Genomic DNA, 15,010 nt, shown 5'->3' with positions numbered 1-15,010 from the left:
TATTTATCAAAATATTTTTAATTCACTTTTTGTATAAAGAGAAATTATAGTATTAACATGCGAATAAATCAACATTCCAGCATTCTTTTAACAGTGTAGCTTAAATGAATTCTTTACAGTCTCTAAAGTAAAGTACTGTAAGTATTTGGAATTCTATGCACACATTTCAAAGCATTGTCTGCGAGCGTGGAGATACTGGCACTGGAGAAGATGAGGTGGACGAATTGGAAACATGGGGAAGCATTCCTGTCGGAGAGTCTGAAATCTGCAGTTCCTCTAGTTTCTTCAGTAACTGCTCTCGTACAACCAACAGCTCTTTGTATCGCTGTTGCACTGGATCCTGCTGCTCAAAGAAGGGGCAGGAGAAACTGTTACATAAATATTAACATTTTACGGTAATATGAAAAAGCTGTTCAATATACTGTTCAATTTCACCAGATATTCATTTGCCCAGGCAATGAACATTTCTAGTGAATGCTGAAACAGTTTTATTGCATCAGAATTCAGTTCCACAACAGTTTGCCCTATCTTTTTCTCAGGAAAACTGATGCAACACATTTTAAATAGGATACAAGTTGCACACCAAAGTTCAAATCATTATTGGCATCCCTTTAGGCGAACCTTTATGAATTTCTGTTCTGTTCCTGGGTACAGTCACATTGGTGAAAATACAATGCAGGGTAAGCATGCGACACAAAAAATATTTTAATTCGGAAGTAAAATACGGCAAATCGGAAATGAAAACAGAAAATACTGGAAATGCTCAGCAGATCTAGCAGCATCTAAAGAGAAGGAAACAAAGCTAAACATGGCGATATTGGATAGGATATAAAGAAAGGGCACATACTTAAAAGTTTGGCAGTACTCAAAATAGAAAAGACACTCAATCTGGATGGGATGCAGTCCATTTCTAAGGAAAGTATAGATAGAAACTGTGGAAACTCTGGCCACAATCTTTCACAATCCCCTTCAGTATGGGAGTCGTGCCATAGGATTGGAGGGCAGAAAATGTTACACCCACTCAAAACAGGGGTGGGGGATAAACTCAGCAATTATAAGCCATTTATCCAAACATCATGGTGGGGCCAATAACCCATGACAAAATTAATTGGCACTTGGAAAAGCATGAGCTAATTAAAGAAAGTCAGCACAGATGCATTGTATTTTCTGTTTTTATTTCAGGTTTCCAACAACCGCAGTATTCTGCTTTTGATCTAAAATATGTTTTGGTTTTGCACTCTAAACCTGTATTGTATTTTTGCTTACAGTAATTAGTGTACCCAGGAACAACAGAAATTCACAAAATTTCTTCTAAAGAGGTGCATATTCATAAATCTTTGGAGGTGGCAGGACAAATGAAAAAACAGATTTTAAAAAATCATGAGATCCTTGGCTTTATAAATAAAGGCACAGAGTACAATAACAAGGATGCTAAGTCAAACCCTTATACTGTTTAGGCCACAGCTGGAGTCTTGCATTCGATTATAGACACCACATTTTAGGGAGGATGTGAAGGCCAGAAAAGATTTAAGAGTGGCCCCAGGAATGAGCAACTTCAATTTTGTGGCGAGACTAGAATTGTTCTCCATAGTACAAAAAAGGCAAAGAGGAGATTTGACAGGTGTGTTCAAAATTATGAACGGTTTTGTTAGAGTAAATAAGGAGAAATTGTTTCCGGTGGCAGAAGGATTAGTAATCAGACGACACAGATTTAGGCTGATGTGCAAAAGAACTAGAGGTGACAGGGACTTTCTTTTTACACACAACGAGCTACGATGATCTGGAACGCACTGCCTGTGGAAGTAGATTGAATAATAACTTTCACAAGGGAATTGGATAATTATGGGGAGGCAGGGGGGTGGTGGGGGTGAGGGAGAAAACATTACAGGACTATAGGAACAGGGACAAGGAGTAAGACTAATTGGATAGATCTTTCAAGAAGTTTGCTAGGTACAATGAGCCAAATGTCTCCCTTTTGAGTTATATCATTCTTTACATGAGCATTAATGGGATGTTGCAGGGATAAGCCTATTGCTCTAGACTTCAAAAGGCCAGATTATTCAAAAGGCCAGATTATTGAAGATAAACAAGGGTCATACTGGTAGAATTTTGATGGACAAAAACCAAGTTTTAGTACAATTAAATCACCACATAAATAAGTTACATGTTTTAGATGAAATCTTGGGGTCAGTGAAAATCTACAATGCAATGCATTGCATATGGAAACACGTACTAAGCCACAGAATGTCTTCAACTCACCTTAATGGAACTGACAGTGTAGGAAAACCTAACAGAAGAAACCTTATCTTTTAATAAGGAAAGGAAAGGCTGGCGCATCCTATGTTTCTAAAGGGACTGGGGGTGGACATAGCAGAAGAGCTCGTCATAATCTTCCCTAGATACAGGGGGAGGAAAGTGCTGGAGGTTTGGAGAGTGGCAAATATGACACTCTTATTCAAGAAAGGATGTAAGAACAGTCCTAAAAGCTATAGGCTATTAGTTTGACATTAGTGATGGCTAAGGTTTTAGAAACAACAATCAGGGAAAAAAAATCATCAACAGGCACATGGAGAGGTTTGAGTTAGTTAAGGAAGGCCAGCAGAGATTTGTAAAGAGAGATTGTGCTTGACTAATCTAACTACATTTTCTTATGAAGTAACAGGGAAGGTTGATTAAGGGAATGTGTTGGATGTTATCTCTTTGAATTTTAAGAAAGTGTTTGACAAAGTACCACATAAAAGTCTTGTTAACAAAATTGAGGCTCATGAAATAGGAGCATCAGCATCAAACTGGATAAACAACTACCTTAAAGACACAAAACAGTGAGTGATGGCAAGTGGTTATTTTTCAAACTGGATGGTGGTAGACATGGTGTTCCCAAAGGATTATTGCTAGGACCACCGGGTTTTTTTTTGCTATACGTAAGTGACTGGGATATTGGAATACGGAGTAAAATTTCAAAATTTGCCAACAATATCAAACAGTGAGGATGATATTAATTGTCTGCAACAGGACATAGATAGGCTAGCAGAATGGGCAGACAAGTGGCAAATGGAATTTAATACAGAGAAATATGAGGTAATGCATTTTGGCAGAAAATATAGGGAGACAAAATACAGACTTAATGGCACAGTGTGCAGGAACAGAGGGATCCTGGAGTGGAAGTGCATTGATCTTTGAAGGTGGCAGAACATATTGAGAGAGTGGTTAGCAAGGGATAGGGGATCTTGGTCTTTATAAATAGATGCATTGAGTACAAAAGCAGAGAAGTTATGCTAAATTTTTATAGCGCTCTGCTTAGGCTGCAGCTAGAGTATTGCATCCAGTTCTGGTCACCACATTTTATGAAGGATTGAGAGGATAACAGAGGAAATTTACCAGAATGGTTCCAGGAATGGGGGATTTTAGCTACAAGGTTAGGTTGGAGAAGCTAGGGTTGTTCTCCTTGGAGCAAAAGAAGTTGAGGGGAGATTTAATAGAGATGTACAAAATCACTACAGGTTTGAATAAGATAGTCAAGGAAAAACTGTTCCCATTAGCCCAGGGTACAAAACTAGAGGGATGCAAATTTAAGGTTTTGGGCAAGAAAGACAAAGGGAATGTGAAGAACTTTCTTACACAGCGATTGGTAATAACTTGGAACTCGATGGTGTGAAGTCAATGATTTCAAAAGGAAAATGGATGGTCACTTAAAGGAAATAAACTTGCAAGGGTACAGGGATAGAGTGAGGGAATGAGACTAACTGGATTGCTCCACAGAGAGCCAGCATGGACTCGATAGTTTGAATGGCTTCCTTTGTGCCTTAAATGACTCTATGAATGACGTGTTCTGTACTAACATGCTTCATCACAAAGGGTAGAACAAATCTGCAACATCCCATTAGTGAATTCATAATCTCACTTGGGCTGGTGCCTGACAAAGCAAGGTATTTCCCCAGAGAAGATGACCAATTTAATGCCTCACACCCTCAAAACTATCATACTCTTACAGCAATATAGTATGCATGATGATTTGCATCTGTAGTCACGTACCTGCTGCCTGAACCAAGGGTTCCACCGGATGTAATAGTTGACCCAGAGATCCAGGTGCCGCATGCTGGCTACTGGGTAGAGCACACGGTGTTGGTCTTTTGTGTAAAACGGATTGATGTACTTGTCAATTTCACTGTTTATATAAGACCATAAGGACACAGTCCTTTTTCGCAACTCCTTGAAATCAACAAAAAAGAGTTTAAACACAACGTTGCACAAACACAGGAAAAATACAAGTACAAATATCAGCAGGAAACTTCCTGACAGTTACCACCTACTGTCCTCCCTCAGCTGATGAATCAGTATTCCTCCATGTTGAATGCTGCTTGGAAGAAGCACTGAGGGTAGCAAGTGCAATGTACACTGGGTAGGCCACTTCAATGTCCATTACCAAATGTGGCTCAAAGGCACCAACACTGATTGAGTTGGCCTAGTCTGGGTCTGCAACTGGTGGCAAAGGAAACGACACAAGAGAAAAATCTACTTGACCTTGTCCTCACCAATCTACCTGTCACAGATGCATCTGTCCATGACAGTATTGGTCGGAGTGACCACCACACAGTCCTTATGGAGAGAAAGTCCCACTTACCTTCCCGGGGGTAGAGCGGTCGGACCTGCGTGGGAGCACCCTTCCTGAGCTGTTTGTTAATTTGAAAAAAGTAGTGAGAATGTGACATCACAGGAAAGTCATGATTTGATTGGTTCTTGAGCAGTTGCTATTAGGGACTGTGTTTCAATCCCAGTAATTTTGAAAAGCGTAAATCTCTAAACAAGCACAGGGAAAGTAAGAATTTATAGGCACAGGAGAGGGAGCTCGTTTGTGAGTAAGGGCTCACTTTCTACTAATCTCCAGTTTATAGTTAACAGTACAAGAGTAAGGTAAAAGTAACTAAAGTTAAAGTAAATAAAGTGATTTAAGAGTTTAATGTTAAGGCATGGCATGGCAGGAAAGCTCAGCCAAGTGGAAAGCCCGTCCTGTGACATGTGGGGAGTCATGGACACTTCCCGTGACCCAGATGAGCCCGTGTGCAGGAAGTATCACCAGCTGTACAAACTTGAGCCTCGCGTTTCAGAGCTTGAGCATCAGCTGGAGTCACTGAGACGCATCTGTGAGAAAGAGAACTACATGGATAGCATGTTCAGAGGTGGTCACACTGCAAGTTGGGGCAAGCAGGCAGATAGGGAATGGGTGACTGCCAGGCAGTCCAAGAGAAACAGGCAGGTAGTGCAGGAGTCCCCAGAGGTCCCACTCACTAACAGATTTTCCATTCTGGATATCGGTGAGAGTGATGGATCTTTGGAGGAGTGCAGCAACAGCCAAACCTGTGGCACCATGGGTGGCCCAGCTGTACAGGAGGGGAGGAAGAAGAGCGGAAGGGCAATACTGATAGTGGATTCTCCAGTTAGGGGAACCGACAGGCGTTTCTGCGGCTGTCAACATGATTACAGGGTGGTCTGTTGCCTCCCTGGTGCTAGGATCAAGGATGTCACAAACAGTTGCAGGACATTCTTGCAAGGGAGGGCAAACAGCCAGAGGTCGTGGTCCACATTGGTACTAACGACATAGGTAGGAAGATGTAGTCCAGCAATCGGAATTTAGGGAGCTGGGTAGAAAATTAGGAAGCAGGACCTCTAAAGTAATCATCTCCAGATTAATTCCAGTCCCACATGCAAGTCAGCACAGAAATAGGAAGATAAGACTGATGAATGCATGGCTGGAAAGATGGTGTAGCAGGGAGGGCTTTAGATTCTTGGGTCACTGAGATTGGATCTGGGGGAGATGGCACCTGTACAAACCGGACGGGTTGCACCTGAGCAGAGCCAGGACTGAATTCCTTGCAGGGCGTTTTGCTAGTGCTGTTGGGGAGGGTTTAAAATAAGGAAACCAGGAGAGGATATCAGAAAGTAATACCAGGGTGCACGAAATGCTGGGAGAGGCAGGTAGCACTAAAATAGAGAATCGTAAGTTAATAGACGAAGTCGGAGTAAGGGAGCAAGTAATGAAATCTAAATCAGGGTTACACTGCGTGTATGTGAATGCACAGAATATACTTAATAAAATTGTTAAGAAAAGTTACTGGCACAGATTGCCTTGTGGGATTATAATATGGCAATAATGGAGACCTGGTTTAAGGAAGGGCAGATCTAGATCTTAAATATTCCTGGTTACAGGGTGTTCAGAAAAGATAGGAAAGGGATAAAAGGAGGGTGGCGTTTTTGGTTGAGAGTATTGCAGTGCTGGAGAAAGAGAATGTATCAGAGGATTCAAGGACATAATCGATTTGGCTAGAGCTAAGGAATAAGAAGGGTGCAATTACATTGCTCAGTGTAATATATAGACCATCAGCTAGCAGGAAGGATATAGAGTAACAAATCTGCAAGAAAATTACAGAGAGGTGTAAACATCATAGAGTGGTTATAATAGGGGACTTTAAGTACCCATATACAGACTGGGATAGTGGTAGTGTAAGGGGCAGTGAGGGACAAGCGTCCCTAGATTGTGTTCAGAATTTCCTGCAGCAGTACAACAAGAAAGGATGCACTGCTAGACCTGGTTCTTGGGAATGAGGTGGGCCAAGTAGATCAAGTGACAGTGGGGGAACATTTAGGGGTCAGTGATCATTGTATCACAAGGTTTAGAATGATGGTGGAAAATGATATTGGTCAATCCAGAGTAAGAATAATCAAATGACAGAGAGTGGACTTCAATGGGGCCAGAACGGAGCTGGGCAGGACAGACTGGAACCAAAGGTTGGTGGGTAAAACAGTAGCTGAACAATGGGCTACCTTCAAAGAGGTGGTGGTTTGGGCACAGTCAAGGTATGTACCCTCAAAAGAGAAGGGTAGGACAAACAAATCCAGAGCTCCCTGGATGGCAAAGCAGATGGAATCTAAGTTAGAGAAGAAAACGAGTGCTTATGTAAGGTGTCCGGTAGCAAATACAATTGAGAACCAAGTTGAATACAGTGAATACAGAAGGTTCAGAAGGGATGTGAAAAAGTAAATACGAGAAGCAAAGAGAGATGATGCAATAAGACTGGCAGCTAACATAAAAGGAAATCCCAAAGTCCCATGAGTACATCAATAGTAAAAGAGTGGTACAAGGAGGAGGACCACCGATTAGGGACCAAAAAAGGGATTTACACATAGAGACAAGAGACATAGCTGAGAAGTTAAATGAATACTTTGCATTTGTCTTTACATACAAGGCAGATGCTGCCCAGGCCATGGTGACAGAGGAGAAACTTAGTCACAAGGAGGGTTTAAAATTGATAAGGTGGTGATATTGGATAAGCTATCGGTACTTAAAGTTGATAAGGCACCAGGACTGGATGAGATGCATCCAAGAATATTGAAGGAAGTGAGAGTGGAAATCGCAGAGACACTGACAATAATCTTTCAATGTTCCCTGGATTTGGGGGAAGTGCCGGAGGAGCAGAGAATTGCAAACATTATGCCCTTGTTCAAAAAAGGTTGTAAAGATCTGTCCTGCCATTACAGACCAGTCAGTTTTACTTTAGTGGTGGCGAAACTTCTAGAAACAATTTTTCAGGATAGAATTAATAGTCACATGGAAAAATGTGGATTGATTCGGAAGAGTTAGCATGGATGTGTTAAAGCAAAATCATGTCTAACTAACTTGGAGTCTTTTGAAGAGGTAACAGATGGTTGATGAGGGCAAGGCCATTGATCTGGTGTGTATGGACTTCCAAAAGGCATTCGATACAATGTCACACAACGGGCTTATGAGGAAAGTTATAGGTCATGGAATAAAAGGGACAGTAGCAACATGGATACAAAATTGGCTGAGGGATAGGAAACAGGGACTAATGATTAATGGGTATTCTTTGGGCTGGAAGGTTTGTAGTGGAGTTCTCCAGGAGTTGGTATCGGGTTCCTTGCTTTTCCTGACATATATAAATGATCTAGATCTTGGTGTGGAGGGGACAATTTCAAAGTTTGCAGATGACACAAAACTCGGGAGAATTGTAAACTGAGGGGGACAATGTAGGCCTTCAAAAGGACATCGATACATTGGTGGAGTGGGCAGATAGGTGGCAGATGAAATTCAATGCTGAGAAGTGTGAGGTGATGCACTTTGATAAAAAGAACATGGAGAGACAGTATAAAATAAAGGCTACTATTTGAAAGGGTGTGCAGGAGCAGAGAGATTTGGGTGTATATGTACATGTGTCATTAAAGGTGGCAGGACAGGTACAGAGAGCTGTTTCTAAAGCATATGGTATTCTAGGCTTCATTAATAAGGGCGTAGAATACAAGAGCAGGGAGGTTATGATGAACTTATGTAAGACACTGGTTAGACCTCAGCTGGAGCATTGTGTACAGTTCTGGCACCACACTATAGGAAGAATGTCAATGCATTGGAGAGAGTGCAGAAGAGGTTTACGAGAATGGTTCCAGGCATGAGACGTACTTCAGTTATGAGGAAAGACTGGAGAAGTGGGGACTGTTTTCCTTGGAGAGGAGGAGAAGGTTAAGAGGAGACTTGATAGAAGTTTTCAAAATCACGAGGGGTCTGGACAGAGTAGATAGGGAGAACCTGTTCCTGCACATAAATGGATTGAAAACCAGAGGGCACAGTTTTAAAGTGTTTTGCAAACTAAACAAATGCGAGGTGAGAAAAATCTTTTTCACACAGCGAATAGTTAGGGTTTGGAATGCACTGCCTGGAAGTGTGGTGGAAGCAGGTTCAATTGAGGCATTCAAGAGGGCATTGGATGATTATTTAAACAGAAACAATGTGCAGGGTTATGGGGAAAAGGCAGGAAGTTGGCACGAAGTTAAAATGCTCAAAGAGTCGGTGCAGACACGATGGGCCGAATGGCCCCCTTCTATACCGTTATTCTGTGATCTTCACACCGAAGACACTCTCCAGCACGTAGTGAGACACTGACATTGATTCTGAACAGAGCTTGCTGGAAATCAGCCAGGCACTGTGGGTCATCAGCAGCAGGAGAATTGTATTCCACAGTGATCTGTAACATCATGGCCTGATATATCTCTCACTTTACCATTACCATCAAGCCCAAGAGTCAACCCAGCTTCTATGAAGGGTGTAAAAAATATGCCAGGAGCAGCACCAAGCATCATCATCGTAGTAATAATAATGTGCCAAGCTGATAAAGCTACAACACAGGACTACATGCCTGCTAAAGAGTAGTATGCTGTAGACAGAGTTAACCAATCAGATCAAAACTCTATAGTCCTGTGACATCCAGTCATGAATGATGGTGGACAATTAATCAATGAACCAAGGGAGACAGTTCCAAAAACATCCCCATCTTCCAAGGTGAGGGAGCATAGCACGTTAATGCAGTACTGAACGAGAATGTCTAACCACCTCCCCTTGACTTTCAACAGGGTCATAAGAACATACAAAATAGGAGAAGTAGGCCATTCAGCCCCTCGAGCCTGCTCCACCATTCAATAAGATCATGGCTGATCTGTTTGTGCATTGAATTCCACATTCCCATCTACCTCTGATAACCTTAGATTGTTGTTAGGCAAGGGAATCAATTTACCTCCACCACCTTCTGAGGCAGAGTTCCAAAGTACAAGTACATATAAACTGAAATTTTTATAAGTTTTCAAAGGATGTTACAAAGTTATGCTGATGTCAATGAGGAAAGCTGTGGTTCGGTATCCAAGGATAGAACATATAAAGATGCGGGCCTTGAAACATACGTAATTTTAAATGTACATGGAGAGATGGAGGGAGGGAAAGAAAAATTCTGTGTAAGACATGCAAAAGAAAGAGAATGCAAAGAGAAGTTGGAGGTGGAGAATTGCAATGACGACAAGAAGCAGGCAAGGAAGTCATACAGAAACAAACTCTGGGTTGCATTTTATGCTCCCCTGCCAGCGGCTTTGTAGGTAGGGGTTCTCATTAAATCCAACTGGCCGTCTGCCCACCACCTACCCAGCCACCTTTGCCCCCACCACAGTTGCACCAGTGGAATCTGGCAGCCCATTTGCCAGTGGGCCAACTGAGGCTCTTAAGTAGCTCACTTAAGGGCATCAGAAGCAGCCAGCCTGACAGGTTTCCCTGTGCAGGCTGATGGTGGTCCCTCCCATTGGAGGGCGCCAAGGTTTGACACTCCCCTCATCCCACCCCCAGGTTGCCCTACTCCATGAGCCGCTGAAACCCCACCTTACCCTTACCAGGACATGCCAGCTTATTTCCTGCAAGACACCCAAACATTTACCTAAATCCTGATCTGACGCAGTACACCCTGTCCCAAAATACTGGAGAGCTGCCAACCTCAAATTGGCTGACAGCTCTGAGTGGGACTTCCTGTTGCTGAGGGGCAGAAATCCCACCTCCAATCTATTAACAGCCAATTGGCCATTAAATGACTGCAGGGTGGCCAGTCAAGGTGCGGGAGAGGGGGCTGCAGATGGTGGGGGGACCGGGGCTCCGTGTTTTAAACGGAGTTTCTCATCGTCCAGACTGAGCAGTTAGAGCCGCAGACTGGCTTGAAAAAGATCGGAACCGAAGAATTCCAATCTTTTTTAAAGCCAGTCTGTCAGTGTCAATTTCACTTGAGTTTTTTTTTTACAAAAGCCTACCAGAAAACCAAACAGCCCAGCATGCAAACAGCTATGCTAAACAAAGGCACCAAGTGGAGCTACCCAGCCATGCTCCATTCGAATGGAAGGTCAACATAGCGCAGCAGCTGTGAGGACAGTGTTCTTGCTTGAAATATGGTAAGTGAGATCCCTGTAACTTTAGGACCAAGTGGATGCTTGGATGCTGTGTGTGTGTGTGTGTGTGGGGAGGGCAGGGGAGTGCAGGGTGGGGGTGTTTTGGGGGGGAATAGGAGATTTGAGTGCAGCTGAGAGGTTTCAGTGGAGGTTGTGGGGAGTTTAGAGGGGTGTTGTAGTGAAGGGGGTGGAGTGGGGGCAGGGGAAGGTTGGCTACAGAGTTGAATTGTTTTGTAAATGTAGTGATTTCTTTGTAGCCACCTTCCTAACATCAGTTGATTGCTCTGTGATTAATGATCCTTCGAAAATCAGCATGGGGCCTCCAATGCGCTGCTAGTCACACTGCCTACTGCATGCAGGTGTAATGAAAGAAAGACAAAACTACATTTATACAGCACCTTTCACAATGTCCCAAATCACTTTACAGCCAATTAAGTATTTTTGAGCTGTAGTCACTGTATAATGTAGGCAATGTCATCAAATGGCAAAGTAAGCTCAAGGGGCCGAATGGCCTACTCCTGCTCATAATACGTATGGTCCTAGTCATTCTGGGATGGATGAGATGAAATGGGTTAGATGGCCTTTGTCACCTATAATTACCTTGCGAATAGAGGGTGGAATCATGGCTGGAGTTCTGTTTATTTTGTTGCTAATGAAAGTTTACTGTGAGGGGGATTTGTGGGGTGAGATTGCCAGGACAGAAGTGTGTAATGGACTCATTTTGAATCAGTAACCTGTTTTACACTGCACATGACTCTCAAGGGTTTTTCCATTGACTTCAATCTTGTCCTTTTGTCTATTTACCTATTACTCCCCTATCTTGCTGCTTTACATGAATTTTTTGAGATATTGAAATATTGTGATAAAGTTGTGCTGCATGGTAAATATTGAAAATATATTGTAGTGGAAAGCAGCAGAGTCTTCAGGCTTGCTGATCAAGAAAACACAGGTACAATTGTGAACCAGTCTTTGTCCTCAGTCCTCATCAAAATTGTGTTGCACAGAAGCACATGAGGGCTCCAATGCTTCCACTGACAAAGACAACCTATGTTGTCCAATAATTCCACTTTGTTGCTCAGGAGTCATTTGATCTTTTTACCCTGTGAGATTACTGATAAAATAGAATCCAATTACACCCCTTATATGAAAGAATTAAATTGAATATCATGCAACCAAGCAGATGAAAGTCTTCTACCTCTACAGAAAAGATTTTGTGTAGTTTATCTGGGCTGCAATATCGAATCTTTCCCCCAAATATGAATTTACTGTCCTCATGTCCATATGGTTCAATGTGCAGAACATGTTAATGAGGACTTATGTAGTCACCGAAATTAGCGTTATTGTCTGAGCAGTTATAAATAACTAATGGGATATTGTCAAATTAATTGCTACTGTCAAATTAACAATATTGCACGATGTTGTTAAAGTAAAATTTGTAGTTTCTGGTTTGTTTAATAATCGTGGTGGGATCACCTTTAGGGTGCACACAACTAACGCTGCATTATATTGTTGCTGCTCTTAATATTAATGACCCATGCTGCATATATATCGGATGATAGTTATAACCAGATGCCTACAATGGGTGTCATCATTTCATTGGGACCTTTCTGTGATTGTTTGGTGAATTATTTGGTGAACCTTGAAAGGGGGAATAATATCATGCATGATTGAGGGAGAGGGGAGAGGGTTAAAGTTGGGTGGGGGGGGGTGGGGAGACTCAAAAAATTAGTGTTTCTTAAAATGCCCATAACATATTAATACAACCCAGAGCATTTAGGAATGACACAGCAAGTCGACTAACCAGGAAAATTAATGGCCCCAGGATTAGAATAGCAGTCAACACATATACACAATCTGTTTTATTAAAGTATGCTGCAATTTTACCTCCACACACCCCTTCCACCAAGGGTTCCATAGTTTGAGTTTTAATTGCAAAATGGAAGAAATGAGACAAGATTTTAGTATAGTTGCTTCCCTGTCCCTTCCCTCTTCAACTGATTCCTTAGATGTGTGCTGACTCCTGCTCTCCCAGAAAATACCAGAAACAGGGAAATATAAAGAAAGGAAGGTTGAGTCCCATTGGGTTAGAACCAGGAGAAATCAAAGTGCCAAAGGGAAACACAAGCAGCTGAATGGAAAATTGAACAGTGAAATAACCAAAGTTAATAGAAAGTGTTACATTTATAGCACAACTTAAATGCATAAAATGAAGTTATACACACAGAGCATGAAATATGGAACATTTTATTAACTCCATACCCCCCCACCACCACCTTAATGCTATAGGACAGGTAATGAAGTACTTCAGCAGATATTACAATAACAGCAGTACTGCTGGATGCGCCTTGCTAATCCCCACTAGATGGCTAGTAGAAAGTTTCCAAAATCTGCTTGTACCAACCTCCTTTGACCGCTGTTGCTCACAGGTATAAAGGAAGGTCCCAAATCGGCAGCTGTACAGGTGATCCAGAATGGTAATCAAGAAAAGCTCATTAAACTGAAAAGCTGTCGGAAACTAGAGCCAAGAGAAAATAATGTCAAGAAAAGCATCCCTTTTAAGCACGTTTTGTTAAATCCATCTGAAAATGGACAAAGTTAATACTAGATGAAGTAACAACAGAAAATGCTGGAAAAACTCAGCAGGTCTGACAGCATCTCTGGAAAGAGAAACAGAGTTAATATTTCGAGTCCGTATGACTTCTTCAGACAGACTCTTCTATGGATTCTTCTATGATTCGAAACATTAACTCTGTTTCTCTCTTCACAGATACTGTCAGATCTGTTGAGTTTTTCTAGCATTTTCAGTTTTTATTTCAGATTTCCAGGATCTGCAGTATTTTGCTTTTATCTAGATGAAGTAATGTTTGGTTCAAATTGTGCTTTACCCCACAGTAAGATGAAACATGCAGAGCAATTGTTTTGATCACAGCAGTTTAATTCAAATGGATGCAATTTATAGTCAACATAAAGATACCAAATAATATGTGACACCATCCTACTTAAATAACTCATTTTACTTAAACAGAACAACCCATCTGTATTCTGTCCTACATCCCAGGACAGAACCACTCTTCCAGTAGTGCTGTCTTCTGCAATGTCTTGTGTAATGCCCTTTTTTTTTTTCCAAAAGCCAATATGCCTTTTGGTTAGTGTCTATGCCACTTAATTGTCTAAAAAAAAGTTCCACAATACCTGCTTGTCCAAACTGAATACCTCCCCCAGAGTCCAGTCCACCAGCCCAACTTGGTACTGACCTCTGCTGAGTTCAAATGAACAGCATTGTCACAGCAATATTGAAAGTATACAGTTGCTGGAATGTCAAATTCTCTCATTATCTCCAGGATGCTAGTTTTAAACAGCCCCCCAAAACCTATATCTGTTATGGTCCTGTGAATTTAAACTTTTACAATTTAAATTTATGTTGCACCATTAATGTAATAAAATGTCCCAAGGCAATTCAGAGAATAAAAACAAAATATGACACCAAGCCACATAAAGAGTTACAATGATATTTCCACCAGACAAAGAGCTATTAGGTCAGGGGGCCAAAAGCTTGGTTAGGTTTTAAGGAATTTTAAGGGTCAAAAATGACACTGAGGTTGAGAACAGTCTAGCTTAGTCTCAGGCAGTTGTGTGAGAGAGGGTGGAGCACATAGTTTAGGGAATGGAGTCAGTTTAACTTTAAATGTTTTTTTTTAAGTAATATGCCCACATCCTCTCTGTGGAAGAATAGTCAAAAGTTTCAGATATGCAATGGTGTTTAATAGTTGCCTATCAAGCACTTCTATTATAAAATGCACTAACATATTACATTTCCCCCACTTAGTATTAAAACCACTTACTTGCTTTGTCATTTGCCACACACAGTCAATGAACTGCAGAAATATAGGAGACCGATCTGCATCTGCATGGTTCTTGTCACCATGTCCTATTCTCTAAAGTAAAAAAAATTAAGTCAACTTCTGTTTATCAAAACATGCCTTATAAACTTACATCAACTAAAAATTAGAGGTGATTTTAGCTTGAAGAACAGATGATGAATCCGTAACTGCCTAGGGAAGTGAGACCTGCAGCAGTTGTCTTTTAGCAAAGAAGGGGGTAAAATAATAAACTGCACTATGAAGAACCTGTTATAATCCAGAAAACCAGGTGGTGAAGGACAGAACTGGAGCCAATCTTAACACTTTTTTTGGAAACAGAGATACACACTACAAACATCCTAACCTGGCCCTCAGAGTTCCAGTCTGTTCCT

The 15,010-nt window shown here is 41.5% G+C and overlaps 1 protein-coding gene across 2 annotated transcripts in view; it reads right to left on the bottom strand.

Moving 5' to 3' along the window:
• mtm1 (myotubularin 1) overlaps positions 1-15,010 on the bottom strand; it is a 142,826-nt gene continuing 127,816 nt past the window's right edge. For both annotated transcript variants that reach the window (XM_041196002.1, XM_041196003.1), the window contains 4 exons: positions 14,601-14,693; positions 13,160-13,273; positions 4,033-4,209; positions 1-343 (listed from right to left, as the gene is read on the bottom strand). In XM_041196002.1, the coding sequence (XP_041051936.1) occupies positions 167-343; positions 4,033-4,209; positions 13,160-13,273; positions 14,601-14,693 (561 nt within the window). In that variant the 3' untranslated portion in view covers positions 1-166. The remainder of the gene's footprint in view (positions 344-4,032; positions 4,210-13,159; positions 13,274-14,600; positions 14,694-15,010) is intronic.

This window comes from Carcharodon carcharias, chromosome 9, assembly GCF_017639515.1.
Source record: "Carcharodon carcharias isolate sCarCar2 chromosome 9, sCarCar2.pri, whole genome shotgun sequence".
Lineage (NCBI taxonomy): Eukaryota > Metazoa > Chordata > Chondrichthyes > Lamniformes > Lamnidae > Carcharodon > Carcharodon carcharias.
Note: the sequence above shows the minus strand (reverse complement) of the source record. Positions and strands in the feature narration are given on the sequence as shown.